At 40.7% G+C, this 25,557-nt stretch overlaps 1 protein-coding gene across 5 annotated transcripts in view; it reads left to right on the forward strand.

Annotated features, from left to right (window-relative positions):
• stk25b (serine/threonine kinase 25b) overlaps positions 1-23,589 on the forward strand; it is an 89,773-nt gene extending 66,184 nt beyond the window's left edge. For all 5 annotated transcript variants that reach the window (XM_059950552.1, XM_059950561.1, XM_059950571.1 and 2 more), the window contains 6 exons: positions 2,919-3,104; positions 10,339-10,484; positions 11,934-12,045; positions 13,466-13,537; positions 15,104-15,240; positions 20,747-23,589. In XM_059950552.1, coding sequence (XP_059806535.1) covers positions 2,919-3,104; positions 10,339-10,484; positions 11,934-12,045; positions 13,466-13,537; positions 15,104-15,240; positions 20,747-20,786 — 693 coding nt within the window. In that variant the 3' untranslated portion in view covers positions 20,787-23,589. The remainder of the gene's footprint in view (positions 1-2,918; positions 3,105-10,338; positions 10,485-11,933; positions 12,046-13,465; positions 13,538-15,103; positions 15,241-20,746) is intronic.
• Positions 23,590-25,557: the final 1,968 nt, after the last annotated feature.

A 25,557-nucleotide genomic window follows, 5' to 3' on the forward strand; every position in this document is an offset into this window, starting at 1 on the left:
CAGAAACTTAATTTAAATTTATTCAGAGCTGTTCATTCTTTTGTCAGCTATTGCACCTTGCAATAGCTATTGCACTCAATGAGTGTAAATCTCACCCCCCACTTTGCCACTCTCTCCCCCCTCTCTTTGCCGCTCTCTTCCCCTCCCCTCTCTCTTTGCCACTCTCTCCCTACTCCCCCTCTCTCTTTGCCACTCTCTCCCTACTCCCCCTCTCTCTTTGCCACTCTCTCCCCACTCCCCCTCTCTCTTTGCCACTCTCTCCCCACTCCCCCTCTTTGCCGCTCTCTCCCCTCCCCCTCTCTTTGCCGCTCTCTCCCCTCCCCCTCTTTGCCGTTCTCTCCCCTCCCCCTCTCTCTTTGCCACTCTCTCCCCACTCCCCCTCTCTCTTTGCCACTCTCTCCCCACTCCCCTCTCTCTTTGACACTCTCTCCCCACTCCCCTCTCTCTTTGCCACTCTCTCCCCACTCCCCCTCTCTCTTTGCCACTCTCTCCCCTCCCCCTCTCTCTTTGCCGCTCTCTCCCCTTCCCCCTCTCTCTTTGCCGCTATCTCCCCCTCTCCCTCTCTCTTTGCCACTCTCTCCCCACTCCCCCTCTCTCTTTGCCACTCTCTCCCCTCCCCCTCTCTCTTTGCCGCGCTCTCCCCCCCTCTCTTTGCCGCTCTCTCCCCTTCCCCCTCTCTCTTTGCCGCTATCTCCCCTTCCCCCTCTCTCTTTGCCGCTATCTCCCCCTCTCCCTCTCTCTTTGCCACTCTCTCCCCACTCCCCTCTCTCTTTGCCACTCTCTCCCCACTCCCCCTCTCTCTTTGCCACTCTCTCCCCACTCCCCTCTCTCTGCCACTCTCTCCCCTCCCCCTCTCTCTTTGCCGCGCTCTCCCCCCCTCTCTTTGCCGCTCTCTCCCCTTCCCCCTCTCTCTTTGCCGCTATCTCCCCCTCCCCCTCTCTCTTTGCCGCTGTCTCCCCTCCCCCTCTCTCTTTGCTGCTCTCTCCTCCCTCTCTCTTTGCCGCTCTCCTCCCCCCCCCCCCCCCCGCCGCCGGCTCCCCCCCCTTTGCTGTTCCCCTCTCTTTCCACTTTAATTCATCATGACGTTATTTAAAACAAAATAAAGAAATGCATTAACTTCTTGCTTCAGGCCTTCTGCAGAGCAGAAGATCAGGTTTCTGATAACCAACTTATTCCTGCCACCACCTCTGCAAGGCATCAGAAAGTGCAGCTACCAGCAAACCTCATAAGAAATAGAAACAGGTGTAGCTTTTTGGCCCGTTGTGTCTGTTCTGCTACTCAGTATGATCATGGCTGATGTTCCCTGCACTAACTTGATAAATAAGGATTCCCTTGAAAGCTAAACAATTCATAAGTGGTTATTTAAACAAATCTATTAATCACACTTGACTGAACTCAACCATTGAACTCTCACAGCCCTTTTGTGCTGTGTGTTCCAAGGATTTATCAATCTGTGTGCAGAAATTTCTTCTCATTTTTGTCATGATTATTCCACCCCTTGCTTTAAGACTGACTTCTTTCTTGACACCGCAATCAAAGAAACATTAACTAAAAATCTTACCTGAAAAGGCTGCATTGAATTTCTGTTGTTATTGTGAGGCTGCTAGTTAACAAGCACGTGATCTCACCTGACATTACCAAACTGCTCTGACGAAAGGTCTTGACCAGAAGTCTTAACTCTGCTGCCTCCAGAGATGTCTGTTCTGCTATTTCCAGCATTTTATCTTTATTCCTCCTTGGATGAGTCTGATATTTGTAGTTTATTTATGTGTTTTTGACTTTGCTCATTTAGCATTAATCCTTGAAAAATAAATTCAGAGGTTATTTAAGCAATGATAAATATTATATAGGTAGCTGCAATAAAATACTATGACTTTGGGAAAATGGGAAAAAATCTCAGAAGATCTTGGGTGTCTCAGCCACAGCTCATGGATTTTAAACCAGGTCAACTAGATAAAATCCTTCTGGTTTTAAGCAAAATCAGTTAAATTTGTTAATCAGTAATCTGCATTTATTTACATGTCGTGCTGCTATTATGCATGTGCTATTAATGCATGTTTCCGTTTTGCGTGCTCTACTTTTTCTCCCATTTGTGCATGTGGTCCCCTTCATCTCCACACCAATTTTGCCATCTTTTTTTCTGTTTTCCCCTCCCCCTTTTTTAATTGTATCTGTGTTACTCAATAGTTTCAGTTAGATAATTGGATCACTCCAGAAATTACTTTGCTTTTCTGTCTAATTAGTTGAAGGTCCAATTAATGTAAGTTTTAATCATTGTTAAGTATTAAGATGGCTTCATGCCACAAAGATCGTAGGAGCAGAGAGCCTGATGAGGGTGGGGAGAGGGAAGCAAACTTTTCCACATCATGAGTAAACAGATTAAACTTGATTATTCTTCTAAATGAATTAAACCAAAGAAAGAAACTTGAGCAAAATTAATCCCAATCTGTTAACATGTCCTGCACAGTTTGGGTTCATTACACTGCAATGTATGAAAGAGAGCCAGTGTGTTCTTTAGAAGCAGCAGGTTCAATAATGAACAAAATCTGGTCACTTCTCTACACAGACTAGCAATAGGTGGTGTGTGTGTGGATTGGGGGTTGGGTCTAGATTTGCCAGGTGACGATCTAGAAATGTAGTTACACTGCGGCAACCCAGAGTGGTGTGCAACATTAGTTAATTTTGAAATCCATGCATCTGGAAGCTCTGTTGAATGACTTCAACAGCTCTGTCACATTTAAAAACTAAGACTCTAACAGTTTTTAAAATAACAATATTTTCATGTGCAATTTTTTAATCTGATGTATCCCAGTTGCTTCTGTATTCATACTTATAAATAGACAAGTTGCCAAATGTAGACTGATATAGAAACCTAGTCTGTTTTGAATAGTTTCTCATTCTCTGACATTAATTTTTAGGCAGACATCTGGTCCCTTGGAATAACTGCAATTGAGTTAGCAAAGGGGGAGCCACCTAACTCGGAGTTGCATCCTATGCGAGTTCTATTCCTTATTCCGAAGAACAACCCCCCAACTCTGGAAGGAAATTACAGCAAACCCTTCAAAGAATTTGTAGAGGCTTGCCTCAACAAGGACCCCAAATTTGTAAGTAGGGCTGATTTGTTTTGAAGGAAGGAATATGAATGGTCCAAAATTTGTGTAACTAATGCAGAGGTGTGTGTTCCAGTGTCCTTATGAAAAAGGATCTACAATGTTTACAAAGAATATTGAGCACTTAATTCCCACAAATTACTTTGAATTATGTTTAATATTGTAAAGAAGTTTAATAGCTAATTTGTGTATTCAACACTGAGGTAGAGAAGTGTGGTAAATACCAGATGACGTGATATTCCAAACTTCATTGATGGATAAATGTTGGCTAGGAAATGAGGACAAACGAGCCTCAGATTGTGCTGTAAAATCCTTTATTCACCAAGGCAGAAAGAGAGCATGCTTGCATTTACTACTTAGTTGAGGAAGGTGCATCTAAAAGTAAGCCCAAAGAAATAAATTAAATACAGACTTGGATTAAGTGTGGTGAGTGATGTTTTAATTTACAATCTTTCTACATTGAGGCATCAGATCTACCACCAAGGCCGGATGTGTTAAACAAAGGCTTTCTATAGAGAAGTATTTATGCAGCTGCTCTACTGTTATCAAGGTGAGGGAATGTTAAAAGAAAGATCTACAATCTGCAGTAGTGTAGAGATTACAAGTTTGAGGTTGTGTAGTCCTACACATGAATGTAGATAAACCAGTTTGTTAAACAAACAAATAATCTTAAAGTTGATGTAGATTGTATTAGAGAAAAATGAGTGGAGCAATATTTCAGAAGTAGTTATACAGTTGCTTAGTGTTCAGAATTTCCCTGCTTTGGTTTGGTTCTGTCTGCTGGCAGCTTCTCAGTTTCTTCCCAAGAAATTATCACAGTTTAGGTATGACAGTCCTGCTTCTCAGATTGGATGAACAACATCTCATATTCTGCCTGGGTAGCCTCCAACCTGAACATCAATTTTTCTAACTTCAGGTAATTTCTCCCCCCTCCCTTTCTTTCCTTTTCCATTCTCCATTCTGGGTCCACTCTCGTTTCTTTTCCTTTCCTCACTTGACTATCACCTCTCTGGTGTCCCCCCTCCTTCCCTTTCTCCCATGGTCCGCTGTTCTGTCCTGGCAGATTCCTTCTTCATTTTCCACCTATCACCTCCTGGCTTATCAATTCACCCCCTCCAATACTTACCTACCTTCTCCCTTACATGTCACCTTGTACACTTCCCTCCCCCCATTCTTATTTAGGCTTCTTCCCTTTTCCTTTCCGTCATGATGAAGGGTCTCAGCTCAAAACATGAACTCTTTATTATTTCTGTAAATGCTAACTGATGTGCTAAGTTCCTGTAGCATTTTGTGTGTGTGTTACTCTGGTTTTCCAGCATTGACTGAATCTCTTCCATTTATGACAATTCTGGTTTCATCATTTGTCAATATATAGTACTTTACAAAAGATGTTACTGGATGTCTGCAGGGAGCAGAAATCCATTTGTGTCCCTCCCTCCCTCCTCCTATCCCATGAAATGTAATAGCAGCAGTTGTGATAGCCATTTCTGCTTATAGTGTGGCAAGTATTGTCTTCATATGCTGAACTTTCAAGGGTTCATATGGAGACTGTGGAAGCAGTGTGTGATTTAGGGAAAGAATACTGATCTACGTATTTAGGCCCTTTGAGCTAAATGGTTCATCATCTGTATTCTCATTGTGGAAAAACTTCCTTCAACTAATGACAATAAGCTGATTTACTGAATTTGTGTAGTTGAGCAATAGTGATCCATAAAATGAAGCAAAAATCAGTTTAAAGCTAAGAGAAAATATTTAGTGGGAAAAGAAAAGTTAGACTCAAGGATGGCTTTAAAGAACATCAAAGGAAACAAAAATGTACAGGCTCTATAAAGAAAATGTCACAAGGACATTAAAACTGTCAGAATGTAAAAGAATTGAGAGATATGGAAGAAGACAAGTATTTTATTTATTTTTAAATAGAGGAATATACCACAAGTGGTTGGAATCTAAAAATATCAAATGGCCTTAGAGGCCTTAAATCTTAAAGTAATGTATTTGAAAATAATAATTAGATAAACACACCTTCAGGACCATGTGAGGACTAGAGAATAACCAATGTTGTTCCCTTGTATAAGAAAGGCATTTGGAACAAACCAGGAAATTCTAATGCAGTGAACCTTGCATCAGTTACAGGGAAATTATTAGGAGAAGATCCTTAAGGATAAAATTTTCTCACATCTGTAAATGCCTGGTTTCATGATGGATTTTCACAAGGTTTGCATGAGGGAGGTCATGGTGGCCAACCATTTTAATTCCTATCCCCATTCCTGTTCTGACGTGTCAGGCCATGGCCTCCTCTTTTGCCATGATTAGGCCACTCTCTGTGTTGAGGAGCAACACCTCATATTCAGTCTAGATAACCTCCAGCCTGATGGCATGAACATCAATTTGTCCTTCCAGTTTTTTTTCTTCCCTCTTCTCTCTCTTCTATTCCCACTCTGGCTTCTTACTACTTCTCACCTGCCTATCACTTCCCCCAGCTCCCCTCCGTCTTCCCTTTCTCCCATGGTCCATTATCCTGCTATCTGATTTGTTCTTCTCTAGCCCTTTACCTTTCCCACCCACTTGGCTTCACCCAGCACTTTCTACCTACTCCTCCTTACCCAAACCCCTTCCTTTTAATTCTGTCGTCCCCATTTCTTTCTAGTCCTGAAGAAGGGTCACGGTCTGAAATATCAACTGTTTATTCATTTCTATAGATGCTGCCTGACCTGCTGAATTCCTCCAGCATTTTGTACGTCTTGTCATGGTTTTACAAACTTGTTTCTAATTTTTGAGGAGATGACAAGGGTAATTGGTGAAGCCAATTACCTTAAGTAAAGCATTCAGCAAGGTAATTTGTGTTGGGTGATCCAGAAGATTAAGGTAACTGGGATCCACAGAGGCTTGGTAGATTGGATTCAGGTTAGCTTGACCTTAGAAAACAGAGGACAGTGGTGGAGTGGTGTACTCTGACTGGAGGTCTGTGACTACTGGAGGAATCGGTACTGTGGCTTCTGCTGTTTGTGATATATGTTAATGATTTGTATGAAAATATAGGTGGACTGATTGGTAAGTTTGCAGAAGTCACAAAAGTTGTTGGAGTTGTGTAGAGTGAGGAAGGGCAGCATATAGATGAGTTGGAAATCTGGGCAGAGGATTAGCTGCTGGAGGTTAATCTGGATACATGTAAGGTATTGTATGGTACCATCTCAAATGTAAGATGGAAGAATCCACTAAATTTCTGAACACATGGGAGGATTACTGTTTAGAGGGATCTTGGGGTGCTTTTTGGCTTCTTGGATAAGGAGAGTTGTGTGTCTATTTACAGATGACACCAAGTTCAGAGTGCAGTACGTCATGTGATGGAACAGAAAATTATAAAGCTGGAAGGACAAGAAATGCTCAGCATATGGATTATGAAAATGTCAAATTTGGCTGAGTCAGACCAGAATATTTTCAGAATTGGAAGGGGAAACTTTTTGATGTTTACACAAATATCTTGAAAGTCTTGTACATTTAGCCAAAGTAATCAAAAATAATAACGACTGTTTAAAGTGTTTGTTACCCTTTTCAGCCAGAGGTGCCACAGAGGTTATCATTATTATTTTCTTCACAAAGCCAATTTTTGGTCAATTTGCTTCAATGCTAGTGACACCAAGCATTGAGCACAAAGGTTATGGACTTCAGCAATATCCTGATAGTGCTGAAAAATTGTCCTTTAGATGCAGCGGTGCCTCTAGTCAAGCTCTTTCAGTGCACCTGTAATGGTGTCTACCCATTGTGGAGGGAAATTGTGTGATTATGGCCAGGGGAAGCTATGAAGGATAATTTTACCCAGTCACTGAACCACTCCATTTATCTGCTCTCAATTAACATTAAAGTGATGAAATAGGTCTGATACATTCACTCACCATTAACTTCATATCTGTTGATTCTAGGTTCTGCAAGAATCAGATAATGACTTAGTTCAGCACATTCTTGTCCTAAGTACATAGAAAGGGGTGATATCAAGGCAGATTATAATTGTGTACCCATGAGAAACCCAAGTAAAATGGAAGTCAACAGGAAAATGTTTGACTGTCTAGGTTTACTTGTCACAAGTGGAAGCTACTTAGTGATTTTAAGAGGAAAATCAGTTTGGCCCAAAGACGTTGCTACCTCTGACCCTTGTGAGAGTGTTTGTGGCATACCCAGTTCGGCTGCTTCATCAGTGATCCTCTCTCTATTTTAACATAAGAATTGGAAACATTAGCTGATGAATAAAATGCAGTTTCATTTAAAAGTCCTCGGATACACACAGGCACATGCAGCAAGACTTGGACAACCTTCAGGTTTGGGTTGAAGTGGTAAGGTTTATCCAAGCAACATAACAACCTTCTCTTAATTACACATATCAAATCCCTATCATCAATATCCTAGAAGTCATCATTAACTGGAGACTTAATTAAACTGGCCAGATAAATGCAGTACATGGGCGTGGGGGTAAAAGGACAAAAAAAGTGCATGTATGCTTCTTCAAAGCTTTTACTAGCATAACTAAGGTGTATGCTGTTTTATACTCTAGCTGTGTAATTCCAATTACAGTGAGTAAAGCTTTACACCAATCAGCCCATGGCAACCTCAAAATCTTAATGACTTTCTTGAGGCACAAAATGACTAGTGCAGGGGTCGGCAGCCTTTACCACTGAAAGAGCCATTTGGACTCGTTTCCCACAGAAAAGAAAACACTGGGAGCCACAAAACCCGTTAGACATTTAAAATGAAATAACACTGCATACAACGTTTTTTTTTTTGCTTTTATGCTATGTATAAACAAACTATAATGTGTTGCATTTATGAAATCGATGAACTCCTGCAGAGAAAACGAAATTACATTTCTGCATGCAACAAAAACATTTTGAACTCCAAAAAAAAGAGAGGGGCATATCCCTGATTTTCTGCACAATTTCACTCTTGTTTTTAAAGTCCGTGAATAGATGTTCTGAAATCTTAATGAAAGATTCTTTTATATATTCACCATCTGTAAACTGCTTCCCATGCCTGACTATTTCCTGAGCGGCAACAAAACTAGCAGATGTAGTTGATTTTCCGGACTTCATCCACTTCTTGAAATGATTTTTGCTCAGATCAACCTTACGCATCAGTTCCGAAACGGCTTTTTCTCTCTCATCTCCATCCGGATATTTCTGAGCAAAGGCTGCGTGTTTATTCTGGAAATGTCTTGTGACATTTGACTTTTTGTTGTTTGCTAGTTTCTCATTGCATATTAAGCAAACCTGTCTCGTCAGCAGTGAAAGCAAATGAATCTGCCCACGTATCATTAAACGTTCTGTTTTCTTCCGTCACTTTTCTTTTTTTTAGAATCTCCATAGTTAACCTACCTTGGATCAAAAAATTAAAGAAATCGCGCACTGGCGGGTGTCAGGCATTGGCAGTGGTAACGTATGTTAATAGTGACAAAAAACAAGTTTTATTTAGATTGTACAAGATCACCATGATCTTCAAATTTAGAATTACATTTCAAAAACTAACAAACTAACATAAAATACATTTTAATTAAATACTCATCATTTATTTTCCAAAGCCACAGGGAGCCGCAGCACAGAGATGAAAGAGCCGCAGCGGCTCCGGAGCCGCGGGTTGCCGACCTATGGACTAGTGCATAATACATGAGGTTCACTATATCATGTTTTCAAACTTTCTTTGAAAGTTTCTCACAACTTATGACTTCCATCCAGAGGTACACCAGCACCTCCACATTTCCTCTAAGTTAAAACTTGTGTTGATTTAGATTTATATAATAGTTCCTTCATTGTTGCCCTTGCAACATTCTGAAATTACTACTAAACAGCAGAGTGAAATGTCACATAGATACTGTAGTTCAAGAAAATGGTTCTGAACACCTTATTAAGGACAATTACAGCTTCCCAAATGTTGGTTGTCAGTAATATACTTAAAGAAAAGTTTTGCAAGCTGGAATTACCTCTCTAAGCCTCCATGGGCATCTACTTCTCTTTCCTCTAAAGATGCTTTCTAAAACATTTTTGACTAAACTTTAAATCACCTGATTATTTCCTTCATGATTAATTCTTAGTAATGCTCCAGGGAAGTGTTGTGGGATTTCGCAATCAGGTTTATTATCAAGGACATATCTTGTGAAATTTGTTTAGCAGCAGTAGTGCAGTGCAAGACAAAATTACTTTAAGTTACGAAATAAATAGTGCAAAAGTTGAAAATTAAAATATAATCCATGGACTGGTCAGAAATCTGATGGCGGAAGGAAAGAAGCTGCTCTTAAAACGTTGAGTGTGAGCTTCAAGCTCCTCTACCTCTGTCCCAATGGTAGAAATGAGAGAAGTCATGTCCCAGATAGTGAGGGTCTTTAATGATAGATGCTGCCTCCTTGGAGCATCACATCTTAAAGATGACCTCGATGGTGGGGAGAGTTGTGCTCGTGATGGAAATGGCTGAGCCTCTTGTGATCCTATGCTCCATACCAGACCATCCAACACTCAGAATGCTCTCCACCATATGTCGGTAGAAAATTGCAAGTCTTTAGACTAGATTCAAATCTCTTACTATCTTTCCTTTCAGTTAGTCCTGACGAAGAGTCTCGGCCCAAAACGTCGACAGCGCTTCTCCCTATAGATGCTGCCTGGCCTGCTGTGTTCCACCAGCATTTTGTGTGTGTTGTTGTGCCATTGGTGAATTTAGAGATGGTGTTTGAGCTGTGCCTGGCCACACAGTTATGAGTGTAGAGTGAGTTGATTAGTGGGCTAAGTATGCCCACATCCTTGAGGTGCACTTGTGTTGATTAACAGTGAGATGATCTTGCTGCCTTGAAGGTACTACATAAATGAAAGTTACCCTTGCTGTGCAGAATTGTATCTATTCCGGTGGCAGGCCACGTTAAAAACGTCTTCACCTAATTTGCTGAAACTTCAGGCTAGTTTCTGTAATTTTGTAAAAAGCTGGATATGTGTTTTTCTGGTTCGCCTGTTTGTACCTATTAACTTCAATTGGATGTATGGTTCAAGTGAGTTATAGATCACCAGTAGCACTGAGCCTGTATATGAAAGTTAACTGGAGATATTAACGTAATGACAAAAGAATGTTCTGAATACTAAACTGAAAGGGAAGCTAAAAACCACACTACTGGAAAATGAGAAACAGAAAATACTGTAAGTGATGCAGGGGAGATCAAATGATTCCATGGGGCTCTAAAACCTTTGGTTTCAAATCCTAGAGACCAACAGCAAAAGAACTCCTGAAACACAAGTACATCCAGCGCTACACAAAGAAAACTTCTTACCTAACAGAACTGATTGACCGCTACAAACGTTGGAAATCAGAAGGTCATGGTGAGGAGTCCAGTTCAGAAGACTCTGACCTGTAAGTATCGGTATGATAGGAGGAGTACTCAATAACTGAATGCATGTTCCTGCATTCAGTCTACTCTGAAGGTATAGTAGACTTAAAAGAACATGTTTTTATTCAAGATGTTTTTTCCTTTAGTTTAATACACTTTATTATTCATTGGATTGTCAGGAATATTCTGTGCAATCAAATAATCAGTTTATCCTGTTTCAGTCACACAAGAGATTCTGCAGATGCTTGAAATCTTAAGTAACACAAACGAATGCTGGAGGAAACTCAGCAAGCCAGTCAACATCTATGGAGAGGAATAAGCAATCAAACCTTCAGGCCGAGTCCCTTCATTAGGACTGGAAAGGAAGGAGGCAGAAGCCAGAACAAGAAGGTGGGGGTGGGGCAAAAGAGTACAAGGTGGCAAGTGATGGGCAGAAGAAGGAAGATATTAATGGAAGAGCTCAAGTTTTACAGCATCTGCATAATCTTTTGTGTTTGACTTGCTGTGAAGTCTCTTAAGATGTGCATACTCTTAAGAAGTATAACTCCTTTCTTTAATGGGAATTCAATGAGACCCTCTCTCACTGCTGTTCTCTGACTCTTTGGTAATTACTCCCCCTCCCTCCCTCCTCCCTTTATTTCATTTAACCTTTTACCCTTTTTTCTTCTCGCCTACTGATCACCTCTCTCTGATTCTCTGCCTCCTTCCTTCCATGGTTCACTGTCCTCCCTCTTAGATTCCTTCTTTTTCAGGCCTTTACCTCCTCCACCTATCACCACCCAGCTTCTTCATCCATCCATCCTCCCTCACCCACCCACCTTCCCCCTCACCTGGTTTCACCCATCCCCTTCTCCACCACCTTATTCTGGCTTCTGCCCCCTTCCTTTCCAGTTGTGATGAGGGGTCTTAACCCAAAACATCAACTGTTTATTCCCCTCCATAGATGCTGCCTGACTTGCTGAGTTCCTCAGGCATTTTGTGTGTTAGCATGTCTCAGTATTTGTTGACACATTTTAAGGTTCTTCCCTCCAAGTTTGTATCTCAGTCTCAAGCCCATTCCTGTTGAATGCAGACACAGAAAATAATTTTATAGAATGGATGTGTAAATGTGGAATAAATTTAAATATTGGTATGAGATGGCACCTTTTGACAGAAGGAATAGATCAGAAACCAGCATACACAGTAATCACTTTGAGTAGCAATGTAGGTTAACATGAAAATTAAAGCAAAATACTAGGATTCATTTTTTTGAGAAAGAACACAAAAAAGAGGATCTGCAGTTGAATCTGGGAATTTACTGTTTTTATTTGGTGAGGTGCTATCATACATCAAGTCCCTTTTGGTGCTGTCATTAATATGAATGCCTCTGGGAATGACTAGGAATACTGAAGCTATTTAATAAAGATTAACTGAAGTTCCCTGTGTGGTTCTGATGTTAAGTATTCTCATGGGAGCTTGCTATCTGTAAACAGTGAAGCTGATGCCGATGAAAGAGATCAGTGTCCAGTTTGGACTTTCCCCACTGTACGTCCCAGCACCTTAAGCAAGCTGCAAAACGGAATGCCTGTACAGAGTTCTCAGAAGGTAAGACTGTATACATCTAGCACCTTCTCACTGGCGTTATAGCAATAAGTGGGTTAGACAATTTCCATAGAAGTGCTCTGAAAACTTGTATGGTTGCAGCACTCCTTTAATTTTATGGCTGTAAAGATAAGTAGCACTATTTTCCTAGTCTCTGGGCTTCTTCTCTGCTTTTCCTCTCATGCCATTCCAAGACATAGTTTGACCAGGGGTTATCAAAAACCTATCTCTTTACATGCACCAAAATGAAATTGACCTAAAAACAAGAAAAGAATACATTCAGGCAACCTTTGGGAAAAGAAAGATAATTAATGTTATTGGTCCAAGACCTTTTTCTGGAAATAGAAAAGAGAAAATAACTGCTTTCAATAACATAGAAGCTGGGTTATTTGCTTTTGGAAACTAACGTACTCTTTGCTGAAAAATCATAAGTCCCATTTGCTAGAAATGTGAAATAAAAACAAAAGCTGCTCAAAGTATTCAGCAGTTCAGGCAGTACATGTGGAAAGGAAATAGTTGTTTCAGATATGGGACTCTTCATATTCGTATTCAAGGTTTCCGACAAAGGGTCCTGACCCTGAGATCTCAAGTGTATCCCTTCACTCAAGTATTGTCTGACTTGCTATGTATGTATGAGGAGAAACATCAGCATTTTAATGTTTTGTATACTGAATCTTGACTGCATTCAAAGAATGCTTGATCTGCATTAAAACACTACATAGAAGAGGTTGAGACACAGAGATCAGAAAAGCAATTCCATTGTTTTGTCTGCACCAGGATTGACTTTTCCATTAAGCATACTTTGGAGGCACATGCAGCACCTGAGGTTGAAAATCTGACAAGTTTGGCAAAGGGGTACCATAGGTTAAGGCTTCAGGAGCACAAGACACAGATATCAGTTAAAATCAGGCCAGATATTAAAAAAGTTATCACTATGGAGCTCTAGACAGTTACACGCTCGGCAAAAGGAAAAGGCCATAAAGGGATTTGAAAGTGTGCAAGCTAGGAGTCAGGCAGTCCTGCTTTAAGTTATAAGTTTAGAGGGTGGAGGTAAACCAGCTGTATCTGAGAAAAGTCAATGTAATGAGAGAAATAAATTGAAACAACCGATAAGGCAAGGCATAATATAGTGATGTTTCCAAGCTGGAAACAAATGTATTTACAGATGTGAAGTGTACAAGGACTGAAAGTGATAGTGATATTGACATCAAACTGACAGTCCCCGTCTATATTGTCAAAGAACTAAAACAGAGGTCTGAAATTTTATTGGGTTCCATTGGTAAGGCAAGGAAATTCAGAGCTCTGAGGAAAGTTCAAAAGCATTGAGTATGATATGAAGTAGAGACAAATCTGGTTAAGATCAGTTGCATGGAATTTTCAACATTGGTTTGCTTACTGTGCTTTTGTGTTATTTTAAAATAAGCCCTCGGAACCAATGAAGCGACTGCCAAAGTCAAAGTGCTTGACGACCCTGGTCAATCCCATGTTCAGAGAGGTAATGTAGCACTATGTGACCATGTACTACTTATGGATATGCTCGTGCTTACTCCAGTTGCTTCAGACCACAATAAATTATTTTCCCTTTGATTAATACCAACAGAAATTAAGTGCAGGAATGGGTTGGTAAGATGCCCAATTTTCCTGTCTTTACTAATTGTGATTTGTTTTCTCCAACTAACATGATGTCCACCAAGCTAATCCCAGTGCCCTGCTTGAGACTTTAGCCCTCTAGACCCCTGTTATCCATGTATAGTACTTGTCTCAACATTCTCCGGTAGTTCATTCCATAGGCACACTACCCTCTATGTGAAGAGGTTACTCTTTGTGATCCCTTTCCAAGTTCAAAGTAAATATATTATCAAAGTACATGTACATAATCAGATACAACCCTGAGATTAATTTTTTTGCAGGAATACTCAATAAATACATAATAGAATGAATGAAAGCCCACACCAACTTGAGCATTCAGCCATTGTGCAAAAGGCAAACTGCAAATACAAAAAGAAAGAAATTATGCTAATAAATAAACAATAAATATCGAGAACATAAAATGTAGAGTCCTTGAAATTGAGCCCATAGGTTGTAGGAACATTTCACTGATGAAATTGAGTGAAGTTTTCCGTTTGGTCAGGAACCTGATGGTTGAGGGGCAATAACTTGTTTCTGAGCCTGGTGGTGTGAGTCCTGAGGCTCCTGTACCACCTTCCCTAATGGCAGCAGTGAAAAGAGAGCATGTCCTAAGTGGTGAGGGTCCCTGATGATGGATGCTGATTTCCTGCAACAACGTTTCATGTAGATGTGCTCAGTGGTGGGGAAGACTTTACCTGTGATGGACTGGGCCGTATGAACTTTTTTTTTGTAGGATTTTCCATTTTAAGGTATTGGTGTTTCCATCCCAGGCTGAGATACAGCCGATCAATACGCTCTCCACTTCACATCTATAGAAGTCTGCCAAAGTTTTAGATGTCACCTCATACTTTAAACCTATGCTGTTTTATTTTTAGTTTCCTTTCACTGGCGAAAACACATTGAATGCATTCACCCTGTCAATGCCCCTCATGACTTTATATACCTCCTCAATCTCCCACATTCCAAAGTCCTTGCTTGCTCAGCCTCTCCCAGGCTCTTGAGTCCTGGCAGCATTTTAATCTATTTTATTGATAATAGCGCATAGAATATCATTCCAAATCTCTTTTATTTTTAAGATGTCATAGATCTGACAATTTTCCTTCATTATCTGAAATAATTTTATTCTGGTTGCCTGCAGTGATTCAAATACAGTGTATTTTGGAGATGCTATTATCATTGTAAGATGCCAGTTAGGTAATGACTTGTTATAATGAAACATTTGTTAAGCTGCATTTGTCAAGTCAGCTCTTTAGTATAGTGAATTTTTATATTAAGGTAACTCACTCCCTAGAAATATCAAGAAGTTTATCCCTCCCTTTGATCACCCTCTTTAAGTTCTGATCCTTAGTGCAAGTCTCATCCCTTACCATTTGAAGTTGGTTGCTTTGATGTTGGCATGTTGATCAGCAGTTTTTTGTTTGTTTTGGTGAAGCTACAAGAAAAGCACAAAGTAAGTGGTGGGAATCTGGGTGCCATTGAAGAGCTGGAGAATGCTTTTAATCTGGCAGAGGAATCCTGTCCAGGCATTTCGGATAAACTGGTAGCACACATGGTGGAGCGGGTACAAAGGTGAGTTATCCACTGAAAGGACGCATTATGCAGAAATGTGGTCACAGAATTAAGTGAGTTTCCTTGTATAACTAGTAAATCCTCATTACCTTTTATGATTTGGAATATGTTAGTGTTTTTGTTTTAAGCACACATTAAACTGAAGACTGATCTGTTCATTAAACTTTCAAATGCATTCAAGTAGGAACCAACTGCTGATAAATCCAAAACCTAGTTTTAGCTCATATGATAATTTCCTTGGCTCTTGATTAAGAAATGCCATAGAGCTGAAAACTAACAAAGCTAGCACCTTACCAAAAGCGAATGTTGTCCCCTTGTTCAAAAAAGGTAGTAGGGATAGTCTAGGTAATTATAGACCAGTGAGCCTTACGTCTGTGGTGGGAAAGCTGTTGGAAAAGATTCTTAGAGATAGGATCTATGGGCATTTAGAGAATCATGGTCTGATCAGGGACAATCAGCATGGCTTAATGAAGGGCAGATCGTGCCTAACAAGCCTGATAGAGTTCTTTGAGGTGATCAGGTGTATAGATGAGGGTAATGCAGTAGATGTGATCTACATGGATTTTAGTAAGGCATTTGACAAGGTTTCACATGGTAGGCTTATTCAGAAAGTCAGAAGGCATGGGATCCAGGGAAGTTTGGCCAGGTGGATTCAGAATTGGCTTGCCTGCAGAAGGCAGAGGGTCGTGGTGGAGGGAGCACATTCAGATTGGAGGGTTGTGACTAGTGGTGTCCCAGAAGGATCTGTACTGGGACCTCTACTTTTTGTGATTTTTATTAACGACCTGGATGTGGAGGTAGAAGGGTGGGTTGGCAAGTTTGCAGACAACACAAAGGTTGGTGGTGTTGTAGATAGTGTAGAAGATTGTCGAAGGTTGCAGAGAGACATTGACAGGATGCAGAAGTGGGCTGAGAAGTGGCAGATGGAATTCAACCCGGAGAAGAGTAAGGTGGTACACTTTGGAAGGACAAACTCCAAGGCAGAGTACAAAGTAAATGGCAGGATACTTGGTAGTGTGGAGGAGCAGAGGGATCTGGGGGTACATGTCCACAGATCCCTGAAAGTTGCCTCACAGGTAGATAGGGTAATTAAGAAAGCTTATGGGGTGTTAGCTTTCATAAGTTGAGGGATAGGGTTTAAGAGTTGCGATGTATTTATGCAGCTCTATAAAACTCTTAGGCCACACTTGGAATACTGTGTCCAGTTCTGGTCGCCTCAGTATAGGAAGGATGTGGAAGCATTGGAAAGGGTACAGAGGAGATTTACCAGGATGCTGCCTAGTTTAGAGAGTATGGATTATGATCAGAGATTAAGGGAGCTAGGGCTTTACTCTTTGGAGAGGAGGAGGATGAGAGGAGACATGATAGAGGTGTACAAGGTATTAAGAGGAATAGACAGAGTGGACAGCCAGCACCTCTTCCCCAGGGCACCACTGCTCAGTACAAGAGGACATGGCTTTAAGGTAAGGGGAGGGAAGTTCAAGGGGGATATTAGAGGAAGGTTTTTCACTCAGAGTGGTTGGTGCGTGGAATCCACTGCCTGAGTCAGTGGTGCAGGCAGGTACACTAGTGAAGTTTAAGAGACTACTAGACAGGTATATGGAGGAATTTAAGGTGGGGGGTTATATTGGAGGCAGGGTTTGAAGGTTGGCTCAACATTGTGGGCCGAAGGGCCTGTAATGTGCTGTACTATTCTATGTTCTGTGGAACTGAATTGCCAGAGGTGCTGTGATTCTAAAAAACAAATTTACTTTTAAAACAAGTGACACAACTGCTTGCATTTGCATTCCAGTAGAAATTAAATCAAACTTTTGATGTATTTTGTGTTTAACTGAGCAGTTCTGGAGGAATCCCAGTTAAATGTCTCACTATTTGAGCAGCCATATATGCACATTTAGTACCTACAAGTATGTGAAGAGCAAGAAGAAAAGATGTGAGAGTATAAGATCAATCAAGTGTGTCAGTGGAAAAGTGTGTATGGAACCGGAGGAGATAGTGGAGGTACTTAATGAATACTTTGCTTCAGTATTCACTGTGGAAAAGGGCCTTTGCGATTGTAGGGGTGACTTGCAGCAGACTGAAAAACTTGAGCATATGGACATTAAGAAAGAGGATGTGGAAAGCGTCAAGTTGGATAAGTCACTGGGACCGTAGAGACGAGGGAGGAGATTGCTGAGCCTCTGGTAATGATCTGTGCATCATCAATGGGACAGGAGGATTGGAGGGTTGCAGATGTTGTTCCTTTATTCAAGAAAGGGAGTAGAGATAGCCCAGGAAATTATAGGCCGGTGAGTCTTACTTCAGTGGTTGGTAAGTTGATGGAAAAGATCTTGAGAGGCAGGATTTATGAACATTTGGAGAGGCATAATATGATTAGGAATAGTCAGCATGGCTTTGTCAAAGGTAGGTCGTGCCTTAAGAGCCTGATTGAATTTTCTGAGTATGTGACTAAGAGGTAGAGCAGTAGATGTGATGTATATAGATTTCAGCAAGGCATTTGATAATGTACCCCATGCAAGGCTTATTGAGAAAGTAAGGAGGCATGGAATCCAAGGGGACATTGCTTTGTGAATCCGGATTTGGCTTGCCCACAGAAGGCAAAGAGTGGTTGTAGATAAGTCATATTCTGCATGGAGGTTGGTGACCAGTGGTGTGCCTCAGGGACCTGTTCTGGGCTCTTCATGATTTTTATAAATGACCTGGATGAGGATGTGGAGGGATAGGTTAAGTTGCTGATGACACAAAGGTTGGGGGTGTGCTACTCACCTCCTTCTTTGCATTGCAACTTCCTAGATTTCATAGTGTGCTACACAGTGTTATTGAACCAAGTGTGCGATATCCTGTTTCAGTCACGCTGTGACACCACTGACTTCTGATGCTCCTTCAGAAGTGAAGTTGATCATTTTATGGAGGTCAAGGTTGTTCTTCTCATAAAACTCTTTGGGCAAGTTTTTTGATGGTAGGAGCTTCACACTCCTTCAGCTGAACTATTCCACTAAATGAAGTTTTATACACAGTACAGCTTTTCTACAGGTCTGAACTTGAAGCACAGAATGAGATATTTGTTGACACATATATCTGGATTCATCCACTATTAAAGTGTGAAAATCGGCTGATGCTATTTCTTCAAACATGTCTTTTTGAACAATGCTGTTGATAACATTAAATTCAAATGCATAATTTTTGCTTCTTCAACTGCCCAGGATTTGAGCATACTTTTCCATATATTTATTACTGTGTTGAACTGAGTATATAGAGGTATTCATTTTAACAACTAGTTAAACATTATCAGTAATAACTTTGATCTCTGAGTTTGATCATTCTTACTCTCGTCCATCTGCACTCTCTCAAGACGTGTTGTGGGTAATGAAGGATTTTCTCATGGAGCTTTTGCACACCATCCATATGTGATTTTCTTGCTAAATGATGCTTTTAAATATCAAGTTTCCAATTATCAGTATGCTTCTTCCCACTGGCAAATTCTCCAGCAACTTTTACATTACAACAATACACAAAGGTAACACCAGTTTCTATATTGTACATAAACACTTCTCACAGCTGCACGTTCCTAACCTCATGAGGTTTTGATGTGGAAGTTTCTACTGTTTCATTAAGCCATTTCGCTTTCAGTGAACCTGCGGTTCTTTTATTTCTCATGCCCTTTTGCTTCTTCATAATGAATCAATAACTTCTTCAATAAAACCAGTATAAATGGGCCAGTTCTAAAATCTGCAGACAAATCATTGCAAACTCCACATTGTCAACACTATAAGATTGAAAGAGTGCGGAGAAAATTTGCAAGCATATTGCTGGGACTTTAGGACTTGTATTATATGGAAAAGTTGAATAGGTTAGCTCTTTATTCCCTGGAGCATAGGAGAATAAGAGGACATTTGATAAAGGTATACAAAATTAGGATAAAAGCAAGCAAGATTTTTCCACTGAGGTTGGGTGGGACTAGATTTAGAAGTCATAGGTTAAGGGTGAATGTATTTTAGGGGAACCTGAGGGGGATCTACTTCACTCAGGGATGCAAGCATGGAACAAGCTGCCAGGGGAAGTGGTGGGTGCAGGTTCAATTGCAACGTTTAAGAGAAGTTTGGATAACTACATGGATGGACGATTATGGAGAGCTGTGGTCCAGGTGCAGGTTGTTGGGACTAGACAGAATAACTGTCGGCATGGACTAGATGTGTCAAAGGGCTTATACCAATGCTGTAGTCCTCTGACTCTTAACTCTTAGATTCTACCACTCACTCAGCTCACACCGGGACAACTTAGTGGCCAGTTTTTGGAATGTGGGAGGAAACCACAGCAGCTGGAGAAAGTCCACATTGTCACAGACTTCACATTCAGCACTGAAGGTCAGGATTGAACCTAGCCCCAAGAGTTGTATAGCAGTAGCTCTAGCTGAAAATGTTAGCCATTTACTCAATGTTAAAATGTTGGGTAGTCACATGTGGGATCTTGTTTCTCTTCCAAAAATTAAAACTGATGGTTGGCTGCTATTGGTGGTATTGCACACTTTATCTACAGTGGAAGATACAATAAATGAAAAATTGAGTATGTTTTGAAAGAATTGTTTTAGCCCATTCATTCCAACATAAGTACCAATTTCAAATGGGTAAGTGGGAAAAGCAGAAATTCAAGTTTAAACCAATGCTGTCTACACCATGCAGAATGAATACAAGAATGCAAGAAATTTATAAACTTTTACAACACCAAGTGTTCCAAATTGCTGTGCAAATGAGTTATTTCTTCTGTAATCATAATTGTAAGAATCAGAACAACCAATTTATATATGGTAGGTATCCACAAATGGTAGTGTTGATCTGCCCAAGTTGCATAGATTGAGGTAGTAATACTGACCGTGGAATGGCTATAACTCCTCTACTAGTAAACAGAGACTTGATTTAACATCTCATTTGACAAGTCAGCATTCTCTCATCAAGTCTCATTCTGATGGGCAAACATTGAGAGAGGTATAAATAGGTTTTTATTTTCACCTCCCCCACCCCCCCAAGTGTAAAGGTCAAATCATAGAGGGCAGGGGTTTAAGATAAGAGGGGCAAAGTGTAAAGGAGGTGCACAAGGCAACTTTTATTTTACACGATGGTCAGTGCTGTCAGTTGAGCTGGTAGACGCAGGTTTGTTAGCAATGTTTAAAAGGCACTCGTACAGCTATATTCACAGGCAGGGAATAGAGGGATATGGTCCATAAGCAGGCAGATTAGATTCATTATCTTGCACAGAAAAGTCCACCTCAAGAGCCTACTCATCTGTTTCTTTGTACACTTAATATTTTCAAAGAACCAATGAGACCCTTCTGTAGTCAATTGCCTATTCCATTCCCAAGTTCAGTGCTCTTGAAGCAGTTGATTATCACCAAGACTGCATGTGTGTGCTTATGGGTGTGGGAGGGTAACAGGACAGAACTGAAATTGAGTGGGTGCAGTAGAACCAGTGGGTTTAAGCCACTCGTTTAAGCATTTTTGTCTTTACTCAGGTTTTCATTAAGCGGTTCTAGCAAGAACTCGGCACGGTGAGGATCTCGGCACCTTCAGGGGCTTCTTATGTGCCCCGTGACCCGGCACCCAACAACACCCTTCCTGCTGCAGTTAGGAAAGTCCGTGACTGCTGATGCCACTGCTTCATGGCCAAGGCGCTGAGACTCGATCACACTGTTGGATCAGAACTGAAGATGTTTTACTTTTAACACTGCTGCCATGAGGGGTGGCACCAAATATGAGGGGTTGATTTTTTTTGTTGTTTTAATTAGAAGTTATAATATTTTTACAGTTTCTTTATATGCAGAGAAGGTTAATTGATGGTGTATATCAAACTGTATTAGTAGAAATGTACTGTGTGAGAGACAGCATCTCTTGCTTGCCTGTCTAGGTTCTGTTTCTGATTTCAATGGTCAATTTTTTAAAAATGGTTTTAAAATTAAATAATGCCATTTATAAGGGTGCGCAAGCATGGATTATATACATTCAGGGTAGAGACTCTGAGACAACTTTCACTGAACTACTCTGTTTAAGAGGGGGCTACAATGCTTTCTAGGATGTTAGTTGGATGTGGGAGTTGGGTGTGCTTATCCAGACCTTAGATCAGTCAAATCAGCCAGGACTGCCATTGGAGGAGTCTGATGGCATGGGCAAAATACCTCTCGACTGCCAAGGCTGCATTTTTCAGTCAGTCCAATCTGCTGACCTGATCAAGAGAGACTACTTGAGTAACAGCCTTCGAGATGGACCCTGCATATTGCAGGAGAAGATCGAGCTTGGCCATTGAAAAGACCAGCTCAGCAACTGGAAGGGAGAACTTGTGAAGGATAAGGTTAAAGAAGGATTGAAAACAATTTTATTAAAAAAATATGCATTTAAATGTGAAGTTATAAAAACATGAATGTTACTCTCGAGAATTTAATAATCCCTCATCTAAGACACCACAAAGCTCCCTTTTCTGCCACCTTTCCAATACTCCAAATTACAGTGACATCACCATATTTTAATTTTTGCTGTGACCTGCAAAAGCGATTCTGTCTCTTCATAGGACAGTTCCACAGTGCTGAATTGTAGAGTTGGTTGAAAGAATGCAAGTCTCACCTGTTGGGGATCGCACCTTGTTTCCCTGCAGATTTTTTTGATGGAGGAGAGAGAAACATATTGCCTTCCTAGGCCAGATCTCGGTTTCTGTAAGTACTCCAGCCTGGGTTGTGACACAAGAGCAGGAAGCAAATAAAATAGGTTGTTACTTGGATCAGATCGTAGAGAAGTTCAAGACCGAATGTCTTAAATCAGAGGCTAGTCACATCCGGAACAGTTTCTCTTCAGATTAACACTCCAAACATGTAACTAAATAGTTGGCAATGAGTGATCTTTGGGGAGCTGGGAAAGAATTTTCTTTCTTGTTTTAAGGACCGATTCTCAGATGTTATAACCATAATCTGCACCCCCCACCCCAACACTGATTTTGCACTGTTAGTGCTCCAGTGAACAAGAATTTGTAGGCATATTGAAGAAGTATTACTCTTACCATTTGTACAGCAATGGAGTTGCTGTTGCCAAAGGATCACCAGGTCATTGGAGATCTGTGGAACTGTGTTCAGTCCTTGAACTGAAACGCTGCTGGCCAATGTCTTTAATGGCATTGACATGGACTTTCCTACTGAACAAACTAGGGAAATCCTGGTGTTAGCAGGGCTCATGACAATTGAGTTTTGCAATGCAGTTTTTAATTCTGTTTTCTTTATCTCACTCGATGTAGCACAAAAAAATTATAATAATATCGCGTCCCAATTACGTTTGTGTTTTTCTCTGCAAGTACATAAATGTTCCATTGTATGAGTATGATCACATTCCTTCCAGGTTCTATTATATAAGTTGGAATCAGTGATAATTTTGAATGGATCCTCTGTATGGCCTTAAAAGGGATGGCAAGCTGATTGGATTATTTTGCTTTTACACTATGCATTAAGAAGGTAAACAAAATGAGTGACAATACCACTATAAAATATGCCCAGCCAAATTGTCCTACTTATACAAAAAGAACATTTGCCCCAAATCTGGTAAAAACACCATGATATAATTAGGGGTGAGCTAAGTAAGCAAATGAGTTTTTTTTAGAGTGGAGGGACTGTGTTTAGAACTTAAATGTTCTTGATCTAAAAGACTAGTAAAACATAAGGGTGGACATTTGGTAGTAAAGCTGGGGAGTAACAAAAACTGTAGCATAATGTAAAGGAAAATGAGATGTGCAAAAGAGTCTTTTTTTTTGAGTACAGTTGGTAACATCCTCCAGGCAAGAACTCTGTGTGAGAGTAGCAGTCGACCTTGAGTTCCAGCTGCAAGTTTTGCAAGGTTCCCAGGAAGAACTAGTTGATTCATTTTGCAGAGTTTTACCCCAGGGCTGTGTCTGGAGATCTGGAGAAACCCACCCTAATGTGACTCAGGATCATGGTTTGCTGGCACAAAATCTGACTTTTCAAATTTTTGATTCTGCTTTTCATCAAGGGCCTATTCCCTTGGTGATTCCAGGTCTGACATACAGCTGTATGCAGTTCGAAGTTTTAGATACCTGCATCCCATTGAGGAGAAGAGCAGTAACTCCACAACCTTGTCAGCAAAACTGGGGATTGTATTCCTGTCTGTCTTATATTTGTATACTGCATGCATTAGCAGTGTACACGTGCACACTAGGTCTGCAAATCCAATTATTACCTATCTTAAAATCCAGTTTAGGTTTGGTTGTAGTTATTTATGGTGAAGGAACGTATCCATGCTCTTGGAGCACTGGGTCGTGTTTTATATACAGTGTAATGGACAAGAATAAAAATCAAGAATGGGCTACCTGCTGTTTCTGACTTTATTTGCAACAACTACTTCAAGGTGGGTCTGTTTCCACCCATGCATATTTGAGGAAGAAATGTTGACACTCGCATGATTGGTCAGCTAATTTGTTTTCAGTGAGGAGGAATTCTGTCTAAGATACCCTAAGAACTGCTATAACACTCTCAACAACACCTTGCTATCCTTAGTCAGCTGAGAGATAGCAACATAATTAATATTTTACAGAACCCCCCCCCCCCCCCCAAGTTAGGGCAGGGTTTGGTTCCTCTGAATTGTTTACAATCCAAACAGCATACAGCTCATAAGTGCGGTCACAAACCAAGTTCCCACCTCGCAAAAGATGCCTGCAGCCAGTAAATCCACCCTGCTGGTCTTCCAAGCATTTGTTCCTATGGGCTATAAATAAAAATAAATCAGGTGTTCATAAGCAGATTCAAAGGCTTCAGAACACAACAGAATCCATTGAGTAACACTTTGCCCCTGATACTGGAGTAGCAGTACTGGTAAAGTTCTCCCTTCCGTTTGAAGGACCTGATTTGATGTGTTCCAGCTCAGTCTGGTGGTAAACCACTGTGTTCGTTATCTGCTATAATTGTTCTGGTGTATAATCGTTGAAATCCCGGATATTAGGGAGATTTTCACTGGAGAGGAGTTGGAAATAAGGAAATTGTTGAGCAGTAATGTTCAATTTTAGAGGTGTGGAGAGAGATAGGTTTTTTTATGCCTTTTATAGAGTTGAATGATGATGGATTACTCATCCTTGGACAAAGTGAGAGAAGGGGATGAGTGGCATTATGGATCATTTTCATGTTTTCTCTCTGACCAAGTTAGTTTCCTCTGGGTGATCCAGTTGCCTTTCGTATCCTAAGTACATGTGTTTTGTTAGGTTAATTGGCGGCTGTACTGCGACAAATTGTCCCAAGTGTGTAAGTGGGTGATGGACACGGGAGGTGGGGGGTGGAGTTGATTGAATGTAGGGAGAATAAATGGGTGTTTGGTGACATGGACTTGGTCATTTCACTATGACTACGGTTTAGCAATGAAGTCCATTTGAGCTGGGCTACATTGCTGCTTGTTTCCCACCTGATTGTACTTCCTAATCTATGAGACCAAAGATTTTGTTTAGTGACGCACCAATGCATGTTGGTGATATTCTGCCTATTGCAGTCCTCATTTGATAAGTTGCCATTAGTCTATTTACTAAAATCATCCACCCTATCAATACACTGCCCTTATAAGTGGATATTTAAGATCTGCAAGAAGAAATATTCAAACTACTTTCCCCAATTCTGGGTGCTAGTTGGATATTTCAAAATGGCAAATGATACTAGAAGGCCTTGTTACAGAAGCCATGACAAAGAATGTATTAGCAATTTTTAATGCATTAAATCTAGCAAGTTGCATCCCTTAGTGAATCATCTTTTTGAACTACGGCTAGTAGGTAGAATTTTAGGATTGTAACCTTCAGCACTGTAGTACAAATGTCTCATGCTTCTAGCTGACTGGCTTTGAATCTGAGCCCTGGTGCTGTGGTGTGGTTTGAAAACTCTTCCACCACGCCAGCACGTGTTTCCTCTAGACATCTGGTTTCCTCCTACATCCTGAATTTCTGCTGGTGGGTTACTTAGTTGCTTTAACTTGACCCTTAGTACATACAGTGGCTAAAAAACTGATATGTGCGTATAACAACAAAGGAGAAAATTAATATGACAAATAGGATTGGTACCTGGGACCCAGCATGATCCTGATGGGCTGAACTACTTCCTATGTTAGTCTACATTCAAGGAAGCAAACCTTTTAGTATGATGGTATCCCATGTTCCTATGAACTTCACTGATGTTTAACTGCATGTGTTAGGTGAAATAACAGAACAGAGATTTGATCCGTTGTTAGGGGGAGCACCTAGCCTACTCTGAGCCGTTGCATTGTAGCTTTACCCAAAACCACCTTCCCTTATAGCAACACC

This window comes from Hypanus sabinus, chromosome 2, assembly GCF_030144855.1.
Source record: "Hypanus sabinus isolate sHypSab1 chromosome 2, sHypSab1.hap1, whole genome shotgun sequence".
NCBI classification, from domain to species: Eukaryota; Metazoa; Chordata; class Chondrichthyes; order Myliobatiformes; family Dasyatidae; genus Hypanus; species Hypanus sabinus.